This window comes from Sporothrix brasiliensis (assembly GCF_000820605.1).
Source record: "Sporothrix brasiliensis 5110 chromosome Unknown Cont17, whole genome shotgun sequence".
NCBI lineage: Eukaryota > Fungi > Ascomycota > Sordariomycetes > Ophiostomatales > Ophiostomataceae > Sporothrix > Sporothrix brasiliensis.
In genome coordinates this window covers 3,634,100-3,656,429 of record NW_024467136.1, presented here as the reverse complement: position 1 = coordinate 3,656,429, position 22,330 = coordinate 3,634,100, and the positions used below count along the sequence as shown (strand labels likewise).

Sequence of the window (22,330 nt, the reverse complement as noted above, 5' to 3'; positions counted from 1 at the left end):
GGATTTGTTCAGTTTTCGCGATGCCATTTTTTGTGAAGAGCGGTGGCTGAAACGGGACTAGCGCCACATTTGGCACGAGAGAAGCAGGGGCCCACAGGGCAATTCTTCCCCTTTCTCCACCAGTTACTGTCACGTGCTCACCCGTTTCTGGAAGTCGCCGCCATTCAGGCAGCCAACACATGCTGTAGTGGCCGTGGTCACCTCAAGAAGGCGCTGAACATCAGAGCTCTCCACCGCGATGCGTTTGCTCACCATGCTGCTCATTAGTCAACCTTTTGCATCCTTCAACTACGCCAACTGGGCAAGCAATGGGACAGACAATCCCTTGAGAGACTGCACAATGAACTACGCATACTAGAGGAACTGGTGGCTCCGGTTTTGGAGAACCTACGGGTACTATGCCGAGCCCAGCAAAGAAGAGGAAGCTCAATGCTGAAAATGCAAAAAGCACACAGCATCGGGGTCTGGAGTATTTCTTTTCCAAGCAGAGACAGACGGGGAGCTTAAGCGTTCCAGCGACTTTCCGCAATGAGGATGAAACCGATGTCGCGGCCTCGTCCAGCAATGGCGCTGAGTTCACCGGAACGGAGATGACCGACGAGGAGCTCGCCAGAAAGCTCCAAGCAGAATGGGACGAGGAGACTAGGCGAGAACAACAGGGTCTCCCCTTTTTGACGGCATCAGAGGAGGTCGTACCGGATGCACCTGATCCTGGTAGGCCCCAACAAGAAGCTGTGTCGCCTCTATCTCCGCCACCTCCGTCCTCAAAGAATACACTGTCGCTTCAGTCCGTCACGACCGCCGAGGATGCCGTTGCGGCCCTGATCCCCCTCGATGAAAGTCCGTTGGTCTTTGAGCCTTCCAAGTACATCCCGGCATTGAAAAGGCAGTGGGCGGTGGCAAAACCAGGCGGCGCAACCAGTGGCGACGCTTCCTATGCACTTTTGACGCGTTGTTTCGTCCTCGTCAACGCCACACAGAGCCGGATCAAGATTGTGGATACTCTGGTCAACTGTCTTCGTCTCTTGATCGAGGCGGATCCGGAGAGCTTGTTGCCTGCCGTGTGGCTGGCCACCAACGCTATCAGTCCACCATATATATCGCTCGAACTTGGCCTGGGCGGCTCTGCCATTGGCAAGGCACTCAAGCAGGTGTGCGGCCTCGACGCACGCAGCCTCAGGTCCCTCTTCCATAAATATGGTGACCCCGGCGATGTTGCCTTTGAGGCCAAGAAGAAGCAGGCGTTCACCCTACGACGGCCTCAACCGCTGACGATCCGAGGCGTCTACCTGTCCCTGGTGAAAGTGGCCAATAGCCAGGGCCCCGGCAGCGTGGAGGCGAAGCAGCGCATTGTCGACCGGCTGCTGCAGGACGCACGAGGCGGCGACGAGAGCCGCTATATTGTGCGGACACTGTGCCAGCATCTGCGCATTGGTGCGGTAAAGACGACGATGCTGATTGCGCTCTCACGAGCCTTTTTGCTCTCAAAGCCACCTCAGCGTGATGGTGCTGTGGACGGCTTTTCCTACGCCGCGCTGCAGGACCCAAAATTGCTCGCCGCAATGAAAAAGGAAGAGCTAGCGGAAGTTTGGGCCCGCGCAGAAGAAACCGTCAAGGCATGCTTTGCGCGGCGGCCAAACTACAACGACTTGGTGCCCGTCCTGCTGGAGATTGGTGTCACGGACGAACTGCTGCTGCGCTGCGGCCTGGCGCTGCACATTCCCCTGCGGCCGATGCTAGGGTCCATCACGCGTGACCTGGGCGAGATGCTTGGCAAACTTCAGGGGCGTGCGTTTACTTGCGAGTACAAATATGACGGTCAACGCGCACAGGTACATTGTGATCGCGACGGAAAAGTGTCCATCTTTTCGCGACATCTCGAGGTGATGACGGACAAGTATCCTGATCTCGTATCATTAGTGCCACGCATCCGTGGGGAGGGCGTCGAAAGCTTCATTCTCGAGGGTGAAGTGGTCGCTGTGGACCGCGAATCGGGTGAGCTGCGTACTTTCCAAGCGCTTACGAACCGTGCACGAAAAGATGTGGCCATAGGTAGCATCACCATTGACGTTTGCTTGTTCGCTTTTGATCTTATGTTTCTCAACGGCCAGCCGCTGTTAGACCGGCCCTTGCGTGAACGGAGGGAGTTGTTGCGATCACTCTTTGTCGAGATCCCACACCATTTTACGTGGGTGAAAAGCATGGATGCGACGTCCGAGGATGGTGAGGCGGTGTCAGCCTTTTTCAAGAGCGCCACCGATGCCAAGTGCGAGGGTATCATGGTCAAGATTCTGGACAACTTACCAGATCTGGCTTATACCGGCGACGGTAACGACGAGGACGACGAAGCAATGGCGCGGGTGGTCCCTCCTGTGGCACCTGTGAAGAAAAAGCCAAAATCAAAAGGAACTGTCAATGGTGCGCAGAACGGAGGCGACAACGGCGCCGAAAGGAAGACAAGCAGCCGTCGGAAACCTCTTCTTGCCACATACGAGCCGGACAAGCGGCTCGACTCGTGGCTCAAGGTGAAGAAGGATTACGGCTCGACGTTTGACACACTCGATTTGATTCCGATCGCCGCATGGCATGGCATGGGGCGCAAGGCCAAGTGGTGGTCGCCAATCCTCATGGCCGTGCGCAACGAGGAGACGGGTTCCTTGGAGGCCGTCACAAAATGCATATCGGGATTTACGGATGCTTTTTATAAAGCTAACCGGGCGTTTTACGATAATGGGCATGACGGTGACGCAGATGATGGCGATGACGACAATGAGGATGAAGGTAAAGACGGCATGGGGCACGGATCAACAGGCGAACAGGAGACGAAGAAGACAAACAATACGCGCACACAAAAGCCCAGCTTTGTCGAATACTATGGCCCAGAACCAGACGTCTGGTTCGAGCCACAAGAAGTGTGGGAGATGGCGTTTGCAGATATCACACTAAGTCCGGTCTACACAGCGGCCATTGGGCTTGTCAACGAGAGCCGTGGACTCAGCCTTCGCTTCCCGCGATTTCTCCGCAAGCGGGAGGACAAAGGCATCGATGAAGCGAGCACCAGCGAGTTCCTTGCAGGTCTCTACCGAAAGCAAGATGCTCGTGCTCCAGACAAGGCGGGCGACACATTTAAAGACGCCGAGGAAGAGGAATAGATCTCCAGAAAGTAGTAGACCATCTATGTTTTCATTATTCTTGCACATTCAAGCTATTGTGGTCCATCAGTTTTCAGCTGTTCTCCCCGCATCTACTCCTTCCATGCGCGGTAGACGATGCGGGAGCCGTACTTCGGACCACCCTTCTTCAGCAGCACCATGTCCTTCCAGTCCGCAACGTTGGAGGCGTTGACATAGCGGCTGGGCTCGAGGCAGAAAGCGCTGCGTGCAACTCGGGCGGGTAGACCGCCAACGGCGGGCACGTCAATGTACTTGCCGGTGTAAAACTGGAAGGCTGGCTCCGTGCTCAGGACCTCCAGGTGGATGCCCGTGTTGGGGTGGTGCGCGGCCAGATGGCGCGTGAGCGGCTCGCCGCGCGTGTCGATAGGGACCGTGGTAGGCTTGTCGTTGACGATGAAGCAGTCGTCAACGTCCGGGTCCGTCGCACCCAGGGTAAACGGCTTTGCGGTGTCCACACCCTCAAAGGTCGAGGGGCCGGCAGTGGGAATACCGCCATCGTCGACGGGCAGGTACTTGGTGCTTCCGAGTTCGACAACGGTGCCCTCGATCGTGGGCAGGTTGCCCAGGTTGAAGTAGGAGTGGTTGGTCATGTTGATGACCGTCTCGTCGGCACCGTCCACCAGCTCAGCCTCATACTCAATGACCAGCACCGTGGCCTCAACGCCGTCCTTCTCGGGCAGCTTCTGCTTACCCACCGAGTACTTGACCGACACGTTGACCGTGCCCGGGTAGCCCTCGTCGCCGTCGGGGCTGACCAGGGTGAACTGGACGGTCTCGCCGCCCTTGTCGAGGGTCGAGGGGCTCAGGCCAGGCACCTCGCGGCTCACGCCCACCGGTGAGGGGCCATCCCACGTCCGCTTGCCCCAGCCATCGACTCCGCCGTGCAGCGCATTGACACCGTTATTGGCAGCCAAGGGGTAGGACTCTTTGCCGTTGAGGCCGCCTGGAACCTTGATGGCCGCGCCTCCGATGCGGTTGGCAAAACGGCCGATTGTCTCGCCAAAGTATGGCGAGTTGTGCGATGCGTATAGCTCGGTGGTCGGGAATCCCTGGACAATGTCGATGCCGTGGATCTCAAAGTGCTGGATGATGGCGCCGCGCGCAAGGAAGGTAAATGCGGAGCCGTCCATGACGTAGGTCGACGGCGGTTGTCTGTGTGTATTGGAGCAAAGTTGGGGCGTGCTACGGTTTTCTCAAAGTCGTCGATAGGTGCCTTGCTTGTTTATATTCTTTTCTGGTATATTTTACAGACAAACAAAACCACGAGGAAGCTGCCGAATTTATGTGGCTTGGGACGGCATGGTGCCCAGAAGCTACCCCTCTGTTTCCCTGGCTAACGTTGGCGAGGGGAGTCCCATCGCATTTAGCCTATATTGCCGCCTCTATGTACAACATACGGAGTTTTTCCCCTTATATTTCGCAGTGTTCCTGCGCTTTGGCAGAAAATTGAGCCCAAACTGCGGTTTGCGGTGTTTTCCCGAGAATAAAGAACCAGTGAACGCCGTAGACGGCCGATGGCCGTCGCGTTTTGGCCGTGGTTCCGCGAAGCAGGTTTGGGACGTGAGTGGAGAGCTTTTCTTGGGTGGAGCGTCACCGATGGATCGCAGATGCACTGCGTATGTAAGCATGGCTTTGTCTACACCTTCCAAAAGTCCAAGATATGTCAGCAGATGTCCGATCACGTTGACGGTCACGAACCCGGATTTCGACAAGCTTTCGTGACCACCATGCCAAGACAAAGGGCCTACGGCAGTGTGCACAGACGGTGGCGGCGATTGTCGCGGACCCATCGGCATCGGGACAGTCTGAACCATTGCAATTGGGTTGGCGAATAATTACTCCGCTGCAAAACGAGTCGGAGACGGCGATGTCCCATTTGGTCTTCCGTGGGGGTGCAGGTTCAGGGACTCTTGCTGGTCATTTACGCTTCCAGCATTCTTGTTACGGAGGTCTTCCCCGTTTTAGCGCTCACCCAGCCCCTACAATCTAGCGCCTGTGAGAAGCGTAGTTACCAACAAGATGTACATGTACCTCCATCGTCACGCATGATATGTGTATGATTATGTACCGCTACACCGTTATGTCTGGCGGTTCCTGCAGGCTCACCTAGCCTGCCTGCCTACCTGCGAGCTACTGGATCTTTATGCAAGCCCCTAGACAAGGGCGCTTCGGGGGAGCTACAAGGGCCTAATGCACCAACGGAAACTTGAACCAACCACCGGAGCCGCTAACGGAGCAACTTGTCTCGTCTGGGAATTTACTGTCGTGAATTGGGACGAATGCATACATCGTATGGCGCCTGGCGAGAGTGCTGAGGGACAAGAAAGGAAGGAACGTTGAAGATTTTGTCTACTGTGTAGACAGAACGAATCCAGATCAGCAGAATGACGCACAGGGTTGACTGTAGCAAGATGCTGCTCTCACTGCGAGCTTATAGGGGGGGAAAGCAATGGACAATTGAACGCTATTTAAGTTGTATTTTTCGTCAGATGGCGGAAGCTACGGAGCTAAGGACGAAATGGGCGGGGCCAGTCTCTCGTACGAGAAGGTGTGATGGAGCCGGTACAACAGGGGGGCCGATGCGCCCTGGTCGACACGGGCGAGCGGGAAAGAAAATCAAATTAGTAAAAGAAAGAGAGGCAAGGATGGCCAAACATGTGCGACATGCGAGGCATCTCATTGCGTTCGAAATCCTCGGTAGACAAAACGCAAGAACGCCCTTTCAAAAGGGGGCCAAAAAAAAAGTAAGCTCCCACCCAGTTGAAACGGCTTTCAAAACAAACGATGGAAAATGTCCGAAATGAGAAAGCGCAAAGTACTTAGCAAGCGCGGCAAGATCGATCGACTGTGCACTTTCTATTTCGTACGCAAACTTTCTTTGCGCCCCTTTCCAGCCGCCCTTGCCCTGCCTTCTCTGCATTGGCCAGTCCCGTTCGATTCTCTCCGTTGCGCTTGCCTCTCTGGCGGGACTGCTGCAACCTCGCAATACCCTGCTGTCGTATTCGGGGAGCAAAGCCAACGAAGAGCACAGACAATGGTTTTTTTTTTTTTTCTTCTCCCCTTCCGTGTGTCGGTCGCACCTGCTTGTCCCTCTCAAGAGCTCCTTCCTAGATCGACCTGTTTTGGTGTGATTGGGCCAGGGGCCAGAATTGGTCCAAATTGGTGGGTGAAAGGAAGGAAGGTACTATCCGGACCAAAGTCCTCTCCGGCTGGCTGTGTATTAGCCAGCTGGACGTAAATCTTACCTTGCAACGGCGATCCTTCAAGATCTCGGCCGATTTTTTGTTTCGGTTGGGGCCACCGAGCCCTCCACTGTGAGGTACGACAAGTGGATTTGGATTACACACATCCGCCCCCGGACACTACTTCGTAGTAAATGCTCGACAGCACTGCACATCCTTTCCTTTTATCATTGAGTCTCCCTTTTAACCTTCTCACACCCCTCCCTGGTTGCTGTCGTCGCTACCTTTCCGTACTTCTCTTTTATTTTGGTTCTACCCTTTCTTCCTCTTTGTCCCACCCCAGATATGTGCACAATGGCCTCATCCACGTCCATGGACCTCTAAAAGACCAATCCAAACGGCCTCGAAACGCCCTCCTTGTCGACGGATTTCGATGTTGGCTTGACATTCAGCTCGACTTGGGAAGTATGGGCTGCGTCACACCGCGTCGGCGGTCTCCGGACTGCCTGTCCTCGCCGTTGCGTGCGATCTCGCGTTCGACGTCGTCGACGACATTAGGCGCTTTGACGACTTTGACAAACGCATCGACGTTCGTGTCGGATGCACCCGAGCCCACCAAGGACTGCAAGACCGACGCTGGCTCCGACGGCAGCAACTCAGACGTGGATGAGTTTGCCGAATTGAAGCAGCGTCGTGCCGAAATGGCGGCCATGGCCAGCCGGGTCCTGGCCCTCTACGACGCTGGCGTCCCCTTATTCACGCGTGGCGCGCTTCGCCAACTGGGGCTGCAGCTTGACCATAACGCTGGCGTCCGGTCCGGCGACAGGAATGCCACCGTCACTGTTTGCGGCATAGACGGCCGCCGGGTGCGGCTGACCACACAGTCGGGCGCCGTGTCTGCTACTGCCGTGCACCCTGACATTGTTCTGGTAAAGTACGTTGTCCGCCACGACGGCAGCATGCTATGAGAAGACGAGGTGCATGTCGTCGTGCCCCATTCGCCTTGCTCTTGTACGACCACTAAGAACGTGTTCTTTTCTAACGCCTGTCTTTTGCAGCGTAAAACCCCAGATCGATTACTGGAACATTGAAAAGCTTACGGGCAACGCCTTGTGGCACATTCGGCGGTATGACCCAACGAGGGCTTTTCTTCCACTGCGCATAAGCCACATCCAGGAGGCCCGGTACCGTGATGCGAACGGCACCATCAGCAGCAGTGGCAGCAGCACGGTGGCAGAACTGGCGAGCGGCCTTGCGTCCGTGTCTCTCTCGACTACAGAAGCAAAGCCCTCTCTAGCAACGGTTCCTGCGCCACAAGCACGACTCAACGTCGACGAATTGCAGGCTGCGTTCCGGCGACATCGAGACACGTGGGAAGCAAGCGACGCCTGCCACCAGCTTCGCGAAACACTCTTTGCGAGCCTTGCACCGCAACTTGTGCCGCGTGGGCGAGCGATTGTCCGCAAGATTGTGGCCTTTGCGTGCTCGTCCATGACCGAAGAGCGAGAGGGCGGCAGTGCACGCCACGCTGTGCAACATGCCATGATGCTGACAGTGCGTGATGTGTTGGAGCAGATCCAAGCAGACGCAGAGGGCGGCGCGGAAACACAGCTAGACAGCGACTCGGAGACCGATTCGGAAGCAGACGGAATAGCAGTGAAAGCAGCGACAACTCGGGAAGCGCCACAGCCGGTTGCTGTAGATTGTTTTGCGCAAGATCCCGCGTACGATGCGGCCGACCGGGCCGTACTCGCCATGGAAGGCGTTTCCGTGCTTGAGGATCCATACGGCTTCCTAGCAGTGGATGAGACGACTGTTGTGATATCCGTCGCGCCGAGCGTGCCTGTGCGCCAAATTGTGACGGACATTGCGCGCCCAGCCGCAATGATATGGGGTCGCATCGTGGACGAAGGTGCTGCGGCTGCAGCTGGTGCACGGCCCTCATCCGTCTTGGTGGATGACATGGGCGGCTTGGCCGATCCTGCATCGTCGCGTGTCCAGCAGATGATTGAGGCAGACTACGCCGAGTTTGACTTTCCTCGCGACCCTCACAACTTTGGCACTGTTGATGGTGTTGCAATCTATGTGCGAACGTCACCAGCGGCACGGCCACCCACCCCGCCGTTGACCGACGACCAGGCCGGCTGGAGCGCGTCACTCTTTCAACGCCTTCATCGCACCCTCCTCTGCCAGACCACATTGACATGAGCAATGATCTTGCCCTTTTTATTCGTTTCATCGCTTTGCTTTCTATATTTTCTCTATTTCCTTGCAGCATTTTTCACCTTTCGCGGATACCCCGACGCTTCGACGACACTCCTTCTTTCAGTTTCGTTTTCTTGTGTTTCTTTTGTTTTGTTTTGTTTTGTTTCTTTTCATTCTTCCATTCTTTCATTCCTCGTGGTTATGTACCACGCCTCGTTTCGGATATCGCTACTCGCATTATGGGAGTATTTTGGCATGTACGTGCAATTTATGACACCATGGATAAAACTGGGATTAAAAGGAAAATGGCGCTATAACGACTTCTTGCTTTTCTTGGTATTTAGCATTGTGCATTTTTTTAACTTCTGTTCATGCCGTGCATCTGACAGTGTAGAATGACGCAGTCAGAAAATAGCAGTCTTCAGTTTTAGGTCCAAATGCAGCGAGGCAGCATGTTGCAATCTTCTTTCCAGAAGTGTTATCCTAGCATTGTGAGATCTCCGTTGCACAAGTGGCTAGGACCTCCCCGCAAGGATGGCCGAAAAAGAGGGTTACATCAAAAACCAAGGTTTGTTTGATTGGGAAAGGAAAATGAGATCGCACGTTTGCTGCGCTGGATGGCTGGCTGGCAAGCCTTCCTAAGGAATTAAAGGTGTGGATGGAGATCTGAAATAGCCTATGAATGTGCTATTCTTACATCAGTGCATGAGGTTTGGGTGTGCTCCGATTTCCAGGATGCATCCTTTTTAACCAGGGTGCAGAAAAATGACGTCGGAGGCGCCTAGTCTGCGATCCCCACAACCAATATCGATATCAAGCCAACTACAGCAAAACTCGCCACAAGACGACGCAATTGTCGTGCAACGACGTAAGAACGAGCAAACAATAGAAGAAGGATCCCAGAAAACGTGGTTAACGTAGGGGAGATATGGAGTCATTACTACGGTTTGTGAATATAAAGAAGTGATGCTGCCGATCACAGCACAGATCGCCTCGACACGTTCTTCTCCTTGTTCAACAAAAGTCTTACTCTTACCAAACAAATTCCCCTTTTTGACGAGCGCATTCATCGAAGCAACTTTCAAGAAAACAAAAATCTCTTACCAAAACCACAATGTCTGACACACAGTCCTCGCCGCAATCGTCGGCCTCGGCCAACCAGAACGACAATAATAACCAAGATCAGAAGCAGCAGACCTGGTCTGGCGCCGCCTACGGCAAATACAACGAACTCTACGAGAGCTGGGTGCCCTGGGCCGAGGACCTGTACCTTCGTTACTTTACACGCCACAACAAGGCCAGCTACGCGACCGAAGACACGCTGGCCAAGACCAAGGTGACGGGCATCAAGCAGGTGGACACGCTGCAGGACGGCGTCAACGGGCTCGTGGCGGGTCAGCTGGGCCAGGGCGGGTTGGCGCAGCCGGTGGGCGACTGGGCGTCCAAGGAGGGCGTAAACAGGGCCGAGCGCAACGGCAAGGACGACAAGGGTGGATACCTGCCGTCGGGCACGCCGGCACCCATCAGCAGCGGCGCCGAGGCCGTGGCGGACGGCGGCAAGAGTGCTGCAGGCGCTGTCAGCGGCGGCGTGAAGTCAGTCGGCGGTGCCGTAGGCGGCCTGTTTGGAGGCGGCAAGAAGCAATAGAAGTGAGAGTGGGAAGGACGGAAATGGTGGCAACTGCTAAGTTTTTATACCTCGAAGTGTGAGTCACATTATGAAATCGTGGCCTGCCTTGTTCTTTTGATTTTGTTGTTCAATTCTGTTTTCATAGTATATTTAATATTTCTAGTTGTCTATCTCGTATCGGCAATAATACCAGCAACGACTTTCAATACACAAGAAAAATCGACTGGACTTCGTCAGTCAGTTCAGCCTCCTCCGGTTTTCTTACCGAAAATAAAGACATAAAGCGCCTTAAAACAACCCCGGTCCAACTTGCGGCCCTTGTTCTTTGCGGCTGGGTGTTCTGGTCCCTCAGCCTGCACACCACCACTATCGTCCCCACGAGATCCATGTCCCGGGCCGATGGAGGCAGCTTCTCTCTCCTCATCGTCAATTATGTTGGCCCCCGAATCATCGTCAGCTGTGCTGATGTCCCTTATATTTGGGTGTTCGTTGCCGCCGTCCCCTCTTGTACCTTCACCGCCCTCCCTACCCTCATCCTCAAATAAATTGTCGGCGCGAGCGGCCTCGTTCTCTCCATCACGGCCGGTCGGGACTACCCGGATTGAACGGCCACAGCCCTACGGCAACCGGTCGCCGGCGTACACGTTATAGCCACCAACAGACACCATGAACAGTTCTGGATCGCCAGCATTGACCTTGCCGCTCTGGTCGGCGCCGCCGTCTGCCTGGACATCGTCGTATGCAAAGGTATAGCCCTTCCCATCGAGGTTGGCAGCGTGCACAATGCGGCAGTAGTGGTTGGTGGGATCGACCGTGTAGAACCCTTGCGGATTGGCGGAGGGCTGGACCGCGTCAGTGAGAAGCGTACTACGCTGGAAGGCAGCCGCCAGACGGGGAATAATGGCGTTGCGGACTCGGCTCGACCCTGTCGTAAAGGGACCCGAATTGCAGCCCAGAATGTCATCGGTCGTTGGCTTGTTAAACCCTTCCCCATCAAACACAAGCTGGTCATTACTAATTGTTCCGTCGACGACGCCGAGGTTGGTTTGGGTGTTGATGCTAAGCTTGTTACCGCCAGCATACTGCTTCCACACTTGGTCAACATACGGCTCGTAGTAGCCCGCAAAGCTGCCGCCGACGGCATCACCGTGCGTCGGGCTCAGCACCCGCAGGGGCTGGTCGTTGGGGCCGGCATTGGGCGGCATGACAATCAGCTTGTCCCATGGTTTGCCATCGCGCTTGGCCTGGGCACGCAGCTGGTCGCAGACGGTAGCAAACGCCTCGGCGCGCATGCCGGACACATGTTGGACCTCCTTGCTGCCGCCCTGACGCTGCAGGGTCAGCGCTATAGGCAGGCGGCCGACAAAGTCCACGTACGAGATGTTGGCAAACAGCTGGTCGGAGTTGAGGGTGAACTCGCAGAACGAAAAATCCACGGCCGCATTGGGGTCCGACGGGTTGAGCACCGACGGCTCAACCAGCGCGGGGCCAGCCACGGGGTTGTTGGAGGGGTTCAGCAAGAAGGTCAGCTTTTTGGACCCGCGGCTGAACCAGATGCGACCGCCGGCAATCTGCGGGATGGTGACATCGGTCACAGCGCCGTTTTTGCCGAGCGGGATTGCTACATCGGCCTGGAGGGGCTGCAGAATAGCTGGCGGGTCGACGGGGTAGTAGAGCGAGTGGCCGTCAGCCGCGACGAGGACGCGGCGTGAGTTTTTCTTGATGTCGAGGCCGGTGACGTAGGCATAGACCTCGTCGGGCGAGGTGTTTTGCAGGCGGAGAACGAGCGAGTCAGGCATGATGATGATGTCCGACGCAGAGTGGAAATTGGAGATGGGAAGGGGGTTCTTGTTCAGCAAGATAGTCAAGTATCAATGCAATAAACGGTGATGTCCAAAAAGAAAAAAGAAAAGAAAGAAAATGTAAAAGCTGAGCGGGCGGACCAAAAGTAATAGTACTGTAACCAGAACAGTTAAGGTCCAGTGGTATGCAAAGGGAGTCCGATGCCTGCCCGAATTTGGAATGAAGGAGACAACGAAGTTGGCTGGGTGGAGTAGAAGCAAAGGGGGGTGTCTTGAGCAAGCTTGCGCGGGTCGTCAGCTTGACTCAAGTCGGCCATAAACAAACCAGGCAATGTCCACCAAGCACCCTCTTTTTCTTGTTTATCCCTGCATTTGCCACAGTCATTCGCACCTGCCCTTCGAAAAACAAAGTCTACCAGTCTCAGCTGGCGAGGAAGGGGCAGCCCGTGTTCTCCGAATATGTATTGATTTTGCGCAAGTCCGGCGCAACTCGCAGGTGCCGCCCGGACTTTCGGGTCGCGGGGCAACACCTCGCTCCCAGAAATGGAGGGCGCACCTTCCAACGTCCTTCCAACGTTTCGCTAGTGGCACTCCTGAATACTAGACACCATGATAGATGCATTCGCCGTCTTGATCTCCAGTCCTTTGCTTGATATCTCGGGTTTTTATTTAAGTTTTCATTTGTATTGTTGTATACTCCATACTCGGAAGTCAAGCCTCGACGCAAATGCAATGCGAACGCCCATCAAATCAAAATGAAATATTTCCGGAATGTAGAATTCTTCACCCGATGCTTCATCTCTCCTTTGTAAACTCGTCCGCCTTGTAAGCGGCTTCGTTCTTGGCGTGCTTGGCCTTGGCCGCAAGGTCGTCGCGCAGCTCATCGGCCTTGTATGCGGCGTCGTTCTTTGCGTGTTTGGCCTTGGACGCAAGGTCGTCGCGCAGCTCCTCGGCTTTGTATGCGACGTCGTTCTTTGCGTGCTTGGCCTTGGACGCAAGGTCGTCGCGTAGCTCATCGGCCTTACCCGCAACCCGGCCGCCGGTAATGTCCTTGCTGGCCTCCTTGGCCTTGTCGGCAACGGCGGCTAATCTGTCAGTCCTCTGTGCCATTTGATCTTCAAAATACTGTAGCACGACTTTCACTTACAGCCAATGTTGATGCCGTCAACAAGTTTGTCCGAGACGGCACGGTCGACCGACTTCAGCGTGTCCTTGGCGGACTCGGTGACGGTCTTGCGCTGAGGCGCGGTGCTGGACAGGTGCCGGCTGTGGATGAACGAAGCAGTAGCAACACGGGGCGCGAAGGTGGTGGCCGAGATTCTCGGGGCCGCCGTTGCCACACGGCGGAGAGTGCTCTCTGTGAGGAACGACATGTTGAAGATTTGCGGACGAATGTGAAAGAAAACAAGAGATGAGATTTTTTGGTAGAGTTTGTATTTCACGGTGATTTTTGAAGTAAATCCCTTCGTTCGCTCTAATTCACGGGCTCTAGTTCTTTTATATCTTGTGTGGAGGCGTGCTCAATGGCAAAGTCACCCACTCCTGTTGGCCATGATGTCATCTATTTGGATCGTACCCAATGGGCGCACTTTTCTAGCCAATCATCAACATGACGTAGACCATTCGCCAATGCGATGCAACTCAACGCGCAGCAAACAAGCAATTCAAAACAGCTGCTTAAAAAAAGAACAAAGACTTACAATTACATTAATTGATGGAGAACAGTTTTGGTCCTTTTTAAAATTAGTTTTGTTGAATCTGAGTGCGGTACAAAGCTGGGAAACGACTTTCTCTACACCTTGCATGTGATCGCTAATTGGCTACATACAATCTGGATTGAGGAAACCCAATCATACTGACTCTACAAACCAAGAGAGCGATGGTCACCCTGCTTCCTCAAACTGCCAGAGTAACGGAAGTGGAAACTTCCGTGTTGTGGTCTGAGAAGCATTGGCATAGAAACAGCTCTCCTTCATGGATATGAATTGGGCTAAAGAGCTCTTGAAGAAGATAGACGTGAGCAGTGTTTGGTTTCATGAACCTCTCCTTCTCACGCTCATACGAGGGGATACAATCTTTCATTTTCAGATTACTATGGTAAGACTGCACCGTATGTTTATTGTGACCAAAATGAATAACAGATCTTCCTCGCACGCCATCTAGATAGAAGTCAGGTTCCGAGAGTATCATCAGGTGCCGACACAAACGATTTTTAACGATTGGTACCGGGCGACGTAATTCGGATCTTGGACGTGGGGTATTCAATGCCGTTGCTATTTATCCTTACACCACAGAGATTATTTAATAAGAAGCGAATTTTATAAAATGACGGCAAAGGAGGAACTGGATGGTTGTTGTGTCCCCTTGCTCAAATACAGCTTCGACCCAATGAATCCCAGTAGAGCTTCCAGAACGAACCACTAATATCGAAGCTCAGTCGTGAGAGGGCTGCTGTGAGCCAGGTGCTCGGCGCAACGGTGAGACCCACTATCAAGAGCCGCACGGTCGGGCAGGACAGGGACAATACAGCCGTTAACCCTATGGAGATTCGGTGACAACAAACTCATCACCGTTCTTGGCTGCTTCCTTCTCGAAAATGCAGCGGCTCTTTTCGCATTTTCTTAACCATCTCTCTCTTTCTATTTCAGGACTTCAACCGCAAACGAGGCAACTGTTTCGGGGTCCAAGCTCCTTACATCAGGCCCAAAACCCATTCCTATCCTCTGTAAGATTCAGTTTCAAGTGGTTATTTTGGGCGCTGTGAAAGGGCTGTTTTATTTTTACAAACCGCCTCCCATTTCCCCTTACATCACTCCTTCCGCGGGGTGTTGTTAGCTACCGTTGGCCTAACAGATTGGCGTCACGTAGGAGCACCGTACCTGGACATATGTGAAGGTTTTAGAAATATACCTGCCAGAACTCGTACGAGACCTGACATAAATTCTTGTTGCAAACTTTTTAAAATGAAACGGCGATGAGTCCCGTTTGCTCTGTAAGTTGTCTGTTCACGCCCGTTCCTTCCTGCCCCACACAGTCGGGCGGGAAGGAACTGGATGCGTATTAGAAGGTCTATGGCAGGCATGGTGTACATGTAAAGCCGAGCAAACCGCCGCTTCTGCTTTGTACCCGTGGGTCGCGACTGCCCCGCCAGACTGCTCAGTGGTGCTAGCACATGTCCTGTCGTTTCTGACAGGAAACAATGGTCCCTCTTTCCTCTCTCAAATTTTCTCGCGCTTCGTTTCGCTCCTTCTGTTTGAGTGGCGGCCATCGGCTCTGCTGAGTGTTGGCCACTTTCCTCGCGCTCTCCGCGCCCTTGCATGATTTTTACTTTCTCTTACTTTTTTGCTCGTTTCCCTTTGGCGCGTCTTCGTCTATACCGTTGCGATCAAACTGACATTCTTTTCCGCCTCGTTTGAACGTCCATTCTTCCTTTATATTCCTTATTCGTCCTCCGCCGAGCGGGCCCTACCCTACGTCGTCTCTACGCCTCGGCCCTCCTAGCAGTCCTTATCGCCAGTTGTCGTTTGCCTGTTTCTCCAAATCTCATTCGTCCCACGCCAGCATCTGACGCCCTCTTTGGTTTCGGTTTTTTTGTCTTTGTTCCTCCTTTCACAACTTGCTGATCACCTTTCGCCACTGTCGCGACTTCTGTGGATTGCCCCATCACAGAAAACGCGGCGAATTATTTCCTGTCAATTGGCAAGAGCTTGACGATCATTTAGCGAGCGTGAAAATGGCTGGTGCGGAGGATTCACTGCCCGAAGGTAAGATTGTGATTACGATTTGACTTACCCCGCCGAACGTCACAAAACCAGAACTCCTCGGCCAGCACCGCAACGCAACGAAAGCATTGGCAGTCGGACGAGATACCATTTCTTCCTATTTACCGTCTTGCACCTCCTATTGTCCTCCATCTCTTTCTTTTGACGGACGCAGGAGCTTCGCAACCGGCGAGGCCCCAGGACCCTCGGCAAAATACAAGTCGCATAGCATCGTTTGCTAACGCAAGATTGCCGCCATGACAGGTCTCGCCCCGGCGCAGAAGCAGGTCCGCGATGCGCCCAAAGCGGCCGGAACGCCCGGCTCGACCAGCGATGGACGGCCCGGGTCATCTATCCGTTTCCAGCACCAGATCGAGGACACAGATTTCGCAACGAAGGGCCAGCCGGCGGCAGGCTCCCAGCCAGGCGTCGTCGATGCTAACGTCACCCCGGAGCAGTTGAGGGACCTCACAACCTCGCTCGGTGCCGCACGCTTACAAGGACTGCGTGTCGCCAATTTCGCCTATGAGCCCATGTCGTTGCCAGCTTCTAGAGTATGTTTTCATGCTTTTCCGCATTCGCTTTCCTCCAGTGGCCCCTGTGTCACCGGTGCATCCGCAATCGGACGTTTCTAACTCATTGTCTAGACTGTATCCCACGACGACGATTCCCGTCACGCTAGTGGCCAGCAGACGCCCGCTTCGGGCGGCTCTCCCATGCTCAGTGCAGGAGCCCACGAGATACAGTCTCCGCCATTGACGCCATCCGGTACGCCCTACCTTGACGCCGAGAGGAAATCACCCCTTGTGCCGACCGACGTCGCTTCTTCACAAATCCCGCGCCATGGTGTTATTACCCCACAGGAGTCCTCGAAAGATGCATCGCCACCGGCATCCAGGGCCAACCTAGCAGTCGCCGATAATCGACCTGCAACGTCCGGCGACACGTCCCGCCGCCCCGTCTCTTCATCCGGCATCCACGACCAGGTCCTCGACGGCAACCACCGGAAGGGCATGTTTAGCATCGGCCCCACCGTTAGCGGTTCCAGTGGCAGTGTCGGCGGCGGAAAGTCGCTCCCGGTATCTCGTGAAGTTAGTCCCTCGAGAAACAACTCTGCGGCGCAGTTCTACACTCGGCCGTTTACACCGGCTGGCGATTCCCATGACCCGTACGCTGCCAATAAGCGCCAACCTCAGAACAAGATCGAGCCGCGCTTCATGTTTTCCCGGCTGTCGAAACGGAAGGATCCTTCACCGACGGCGTCGACAATTTCAATCCCAAAACACAAGGACGAGAAACGCCATTCAGGCCTGTTCGGGAATCACCAACACAAGAAAAATCACGATGACGCCGCTCAGGAGGACAGCCAGATCACGCACAGTCGCCAAAGCTCTATGTCTGACTTGAAGCGCTTCTTCAAGCTTGGTCCATCCCATCACCACAAGATCAAGCGGGCGGTGTCACCAGCTATGTCTATACGCTCAGCCAAGCTCCCCGGATCAAAATCGTCCACGCAGATTCCGTTTGGAGACGAGCACAGCTTGACATCCAAATACGGAAAGCTCGGCAAGGTGCTGGGAGCCGGTGCCGGAGGTTCTGTTCGTCTAATGAAACGAAGTGAGGACAACACTGTTTTCGCAGTGAAGGAGTTCCGCGCTCGTCATGCCTATGAGAACGAAAAGGACTACGTTAAGAAGCTCACTGCTGAATATTGCATTGGCTCATCCCTTCATCATGGCAACATCATTGAGACACTCGACATCATTCGCGAGAAACAAAAGTGGTACGAGGTTATGGAGTACGCGCCGTACGACCTTTTCGCCATCGTCATGACTGGCCAGATGACAAGGGCTGAGGTTGCCTGCTGTTTCTTGCAGATTGTGAGCGGCGTGACGTACCTGCACAGCATGGGCCTTGCCCACCGTGACTTGAAGCTCGACAACGTCGTTGTCAGTGAACACGGCATTATGAAGATTATCGATTTTGGTAGTGCACATGTCTTCAAGTATCCATTCGAGAGTGGTGTCGTGATGGCTTCAGGTTCGTGATAGCTCCCTAGTCAACATCTTCTTTCCCCCCTTTGTTGAAACCTTACTGATGCTGTCGCTTAGGTATTGTTGGATCCGACCCGTACCTGGCCCCTGAAGTCTACGACGAACGAAAATACGACCCTACGGCGGTGGACATTTGGTCTCTTGCCATCATATTCTGTTGCATGACGCTTAGAAGGTTTCCGTGGAAGGTCCCTCGCCTGTCCGACAATTCCTACAAGTTGTTTGCAGCCGAGCCCACCCCGGGCCACGATCCCAAGAAGCTGGCAATGGCTGGCCGCCTTGGCAGCTCAGCGAGGGCGGACGAGGAACCTCTCGTGGAGGCTGCAGAGAAGGAAAAGGTTGAGCAGCCTGAGCAACAGGCCAAGGAGATTAGTGATAAGAAAGACGTCGCAGAGGAGAAGGTTAACGTGACCGAGACAAATATCAAACCCGAGACCGCCGAAAAGACCAACAATGACGATCTTACCGACAAGGCCGACAAAAAGGACGATGTGAAGGAGGCGGTCGACAAGTCGGCAGAGTCTGGCAAGGCCGCAGACAAGCCGGCAGAAAAGCGCGAGGTCATTCGCGGCCCGTGGCGCATTCTTCGGCTCCTTCCCCGGGAGAGCCGTGTTGTCATCGGCAGCATGCTGGCCATTGACCCCAAGGACCGAATCAAGATGGCGGATCTGATCAAGGACCCGTGGGTCGCTGACACTGTGATCTGCCGACAGATTGAACCCGGCAGGATCATCCGCTCTAGTACGCACACGCATATACTCGAACAACCAACCCCAGTCGTGAAGTAGAAGCTTTTTATTTTAATCGATCGACCTGAGCTTCGCTGAGCAAATGCAAGGCCAACTTATGTTTCAGGCCGAAAGAAAAACGGAAGTTTATGGAGCGTGCTTTTTTCTAACGGTTTACTGGGTTCTTCTGGATATACTTGTGTTGTTTTATATTCTACTCCGGATTTATTTGCGTTTGCACTTTTGCCTTTCCTGTTTCGCACTCCATTTATATTGACCCTCTGTTTACATCCTATTCACACTGTTTTGAGTGTCTGTTTTGAATTTCTAGCCGTTTATGTTTATTGCATCATTGTTTTTTTACCATGTTTTCTTCTTTTTTCAAACATCATCTTATCAAACATTCGTCGAGGGCTCGGGTTGAAAAGGCACATACATATATTTGATGGCTGTGAATCCATCAGTGAATGGGTTTCGCCAGGGTTGCTGGGAATAGGCTAGATTTCTGAATGGGGACCAGTCCTTGGGTAATGGCGTGCTGATAGATTGAAAATGTCTAGAGTTATATAATACAGTATATTTCCAGCAACACAAACGCTGCTGGCATCAGGCAGCTTGGATCGTGAGATCATGGTCTTCTGAATATCCATAGCTCTATATGGCTGGCCCCTGTCGAGGCCGCTAAAAAAGACCGCTGTAGACGCGCTGTAAGCCGATGGTCTAGGCCTAAGGCGGCGCCGGAAAATCTGTTGTGCCGGGCCCAAACGGGCCCCAGAAAACATTTGGGGTTGCTCCAGTTCGCCTGACGGTCAGGCCAGCAAGCCAGTCGGCTATTCCAGTAGCTGGGATTGGGCTCGCGCCTATGCGAATGGAGAGCGTAGATGCTCTTAGAAGCTCTTGGATTTTTCTTCGGCAACCCGCAGAAAAACCTTCCGGCCGGCTGGCGCAAAAGCAGCTTTAACACTTCTTCTCTCCCGTCATCCCCCCAATTCGTAACGTACAACCGCTACCCCGGATTCAGACCTCTTGCCAATTGGACCTCTTCTCGGACCGGCATTTCTTTTTCTTTCTCTCACACAGCTCTTTCGACACACCCAAACCTCCACAATGGTGAGTAAACAACAGCACCTCCCAACCGCTTCGGCACAACCTCTCGTTCGCGGGCAGTGCTGTTAGGCCGAGCCATGCGAACCGGCCATGTCCCCTTTCCACAAGAGCAAGTTCTAACAGTTGTCCTCTTTCCCCCCTCCCAGTCTGGCCTCCGCTCGATCAAGTCCCTCGTCCCCCTCCTGGACCGCGTGCTGGTGCAGCGTGCCAAGTCCGAGACCAAGACCGCCAGCGGCATCTTCTTGCCCGAGTCGAGTGTCAAGGACCTCAACGAGGCGCACGTTCTGGCCGTCGGCCCCGGCAACCTCGACAAGGACGGCAAGCGGACGCCCATGGGCGTTGCCGCCGGCGACAAGGTCCTGATCCCGCAGTACGGCGGCAGCCCGATCAAGGTGGGCGACGAGGAGTACCACCTGTTCCGCGACAGCGAGTAAGTCACACCGGGAGATTCGAACGAGAAAGACATGAGGGATACCGACAGAGCGTGCTGACCAATTCCAGGATCCTTGCCAAGATCAACGAGTAAAAACACGTTCTTCGAGCCCGAGACCGACACCATATAGAAATACAAATTCAAAAAAAAAAAAAAAAAAAAAAAAAAATGGCCAAAGAAAGAAGACTTGGGTAGTGTGCACGCTCGCCCTATTTTCGAAGCCAAAAAAATTAGAGAAAAAAAAACGGTTCTGCATGCTCACGGACATGAGCGCTTCGGGAGTTGGAGTGATGAGGGTGTTGTATCATGAAAGGACCAAGGCGGGAAGAACGGTCGAGGGAGAGACGGTCCACCCTTATGTGGTCTGGATCTCCTCAGCCCCTTTTGTCCGCCCTGCTTTGTCTCTTCTTGTGCATGGCCCTGCTTCCACTCTCGCTTGAACACCATTTGTACCAACATATAAAAAACATTACAAAATACGGACCCTCTCTACCCAAAGGACTACACAAAAAGGACAGCGAATAGGGAGGGAACATGATGTGAATGAAAGATTTATGCCCACCTTTTTTGCCTGCTTTTTGTACAACCATATCATGTATTGAATAGAAGCGCAGGGAAGAGGGGACGAAAAGCGAACAAGCCCAGTTTCAAAGACGGGGACGAATTTTAGATAGAAAACAAATCCATCTCCACTCATACATTCGAGCATAGCAACCAAATGACTGTCTCTGAGGATGCATCGATTAGACTGGAAGGTTTTAAAAAGGTAGTTTCTGTCCGACCCGAGGCACGTCAGCATCCTTTCTGGGCGCGTCTATTTTACAATCCCTGCCAACCAACCAAATGCGACCTGCCGTTTCGAATAGATGAAGACAACCTGACATTCAGCTACAGCGTTTCGCCCATGGCTAGCGGTACCCAGAAGAGACGACCCTGCCGTCCCTGTATGTATACAATTCGGCGAAACCTACAGACGAAATGGGTCTCTCGGTAGATGTAAACCAGCAATATTTATGCCTGCCGCTCGACTTTGCCTTCCTCACTATATGTGAGGTACCTGCATGGTGATTATCCATGTCCAAGTTCGTTTTTCCTCGACGTTTACATCTTAAATCTGGTGCTCGGTTATCCTGGAGTGAGAAAAACTCTATTTGATTTTGCCGGGACCTGGGCGCTTCTTATTTTTCTAGTAATGATTTTATCCTGTCTCTTGAAAGCGGCACTTGAAAGGTAAAATCCCAACGTAGATCGTCCGCTGTATTCCGACATGGGCTGTATTGGTATGCGCTCCCTGGTTTCCGTCGTCATCCCTTTTAACCCGTTTACCAGCATTGAGTCTTCTCCGGCGGTTGGCTTACTTTATCCGCTACTTCCATGTTGTCGACGAGTATAATTGTCGTTTCGACTTAACTGCCGTGCCCCTACACAGACATCCTCAGCTCATTTATGTTCACAAGCTCCAAAGCAGATAGCATCATCTTGGCACCCCTTTTCATAAATAGGCAACGTGGAGGGTCTTCACCATGAGCGTTATATTTGCGGATATGAACATGCAAGGGGGTTACGACGCCCATGTTTATTTTGCGACAAAGTGTGTGAAGTTGATCTCAGTCCAGTCTTTTCTCGCCACATACGTGGGCCGTGTTGTGCATCCTGTGTCTCCGTACTAATACTGTCTGTGGTGTCTTCTTCCCATGGTGGAGCATCTGTGGTAGTCAGAATCGTGTATATTTTTGTGCTCTTAACCCCTGGCTGTGGAACATCGCTCTCTCCTGTCCTCAGAAGGAGACTCGGGACACACTTAAGGATGTCGACGTACAAGCACGCCACGTTTTATGTAGCGTGCCTGGCATACTTTTTCTTGCCTATGCTTTTACATCCCAGCCGACGAGAACTGATGGACTTTCTGTCACAATCCATGTACCTGTTCCACAAAAGGCGTAATCGATCGTATCCCCTCCCCTCTCAAGTAACAGCTGCGGGTAACCAGGAATTCGCAAAAACATGGATCAACGGTCTACAGAAGGATGCAGGTCAACGCGATTTGGCGCACAAAGGAGCAGAATATTTTATTTGACACGAAAGCGGCCGTCGTGACGATTCGGAAATTTGGTGCATGGGTGCTACAGGTGCGAGTGTGCAGACGGTTGGCCAAAGTCGTCAGCCGTGGATCGCGGGCGTCTACGAAGCAACCAACATAATATAGGAGATGGTTCAAAGGGTCATATAACAAGTCGTTTCCGCCCCCTTTCGGTTCG

At 53.5% G+C, this 22,330-nt stretch overlaps 7 protein-coding genes across 7 annotated transcripts; 4 read left to right on the top strand and 3 right to left on the bottom strand.

Moving 5' to 3' along the window:
- Positions 1–398: 398 nt before the first annotated feature.
- On the top strand, positions 399–3,152 carry SPBR_02328 (DNA ligase 1; the record flags this gene model as incomplete). The annotated part of the gene is made up of 1 exon (XM_040760631.1): positions 399–3,152. The coding sequence occupies one exon, from the start codon at positions 399–401 to the stop codon at positions 3,150–3,152; it is 2,754 nt and encodes a 917-aa protein (XP_040621048.1).
- Positions 3,153–3,244: 92 nt separating this feature from the next.
- SPBR_03005 (aldose 1-epimerase) lies at positions 3,245–4,303 on the bottom strand (the record flags this gene model as incomplete). The annotated part of the gene is made up of 1 exon (XM_040761308.1): positions 3,245–4,303. One exon carries the CDS (start codon positions 4,301–4,303, stop codon positions 3,245–3,247), a length of 1,059 nt encoding a protein of 352 aa, XP_040621047.1.
- A 2,519-nt stretch (positions 4,304–6,822) lies between these two features.
- SPBR_02633 (uncharacterized protein) lies at positions 6,823–8,563 on the top strand (the record flags this gene model as incomplete). The annotated part of the gene is made up of 2 exons (XM_040760936.1): positions 6,823–7,289; positions 7,414–8,563. 2 exons carry the CDS (start codon positions 6,823–6,825, stop codon positions 8,561–8,563), a joined length of 1,617 nt encoding a protein of 538 aa, XP_040621046.1.
- A 1,392-nt stretch (positions 8,564–9,955) lies between these two features.
- SPBR_02497 (glucanase b) lies at positions 9,956–11,986 on the bottom strand (the record flags this gene model as incomplete). The annotated part of the gene is made up of 2 exons (XM_040760800.1): positions 9,956–10,178; positions 10,809–11,986. 2 exons carry the CDS (start codon positions 11,984–11,986, stop codon positions 9,956–9,958), a joined length of 1,401 nt encoding a protein of 466 aa, XP_040621045.1.
- A 798-nt stretch (positions 11,987–12,784) lies between these two features.
- Positions 12,785–13,362, bottom strand: SPBR_03277 (uncharacterized protein; the record flags this gene model as incomplete). The annotated part of the gene is made up of 2 exons (XM_040761580.1): positions 12,785–13,079; positions 13,133–13,362. 2 exons carry the CDS (start codon positions 13,360–13,362, stop codon positions 12,785–12,787), a joined length of 525 nt encoding a protein of 174 aa, XP_040621044.1.
- Positions 13,363–16,007: 2,645 nt separating this feature from the next.
- Positions 16,008–18,592, top strand: SPBR_02363 (protein kinase; the record flags this gene model as incomplete). Its single annotated transcript, XM_040760666.1, has 3 exons — positions 16,008–16,304; positions 16,398–17,790; positions 17,862–18,592. 3 exons carry the CDS (start codon positions 16,008–16,010, stop codon positions 18,590–18,592), a joined length of 2,421 nt encoding a protein of 806 aa, XP_040621043.1.
- Positions 18,593–19,639: 1,047 nt separating this feature from the next.
- On the top strand, positions 19,640–20,073 carry SPBR_03332 (chaperonin GroES; the record flags this gene model as incomplete). Its single annotated transcript, XM_040761634.1, has 2 exons — positions 19,640–19,687; positions 19,786–20,073. The coding sequence occupies 2 exons, from the start codon at positions 19,640–19,642 to the stop codon at positions 20,071–20,073; spliced, it is 336 nt and encodes a 111-aa protein (XP_040621042.1).
- Between the last annotated feature and the right edge of the window lie 2,257 nt (positions 20,074–22,330).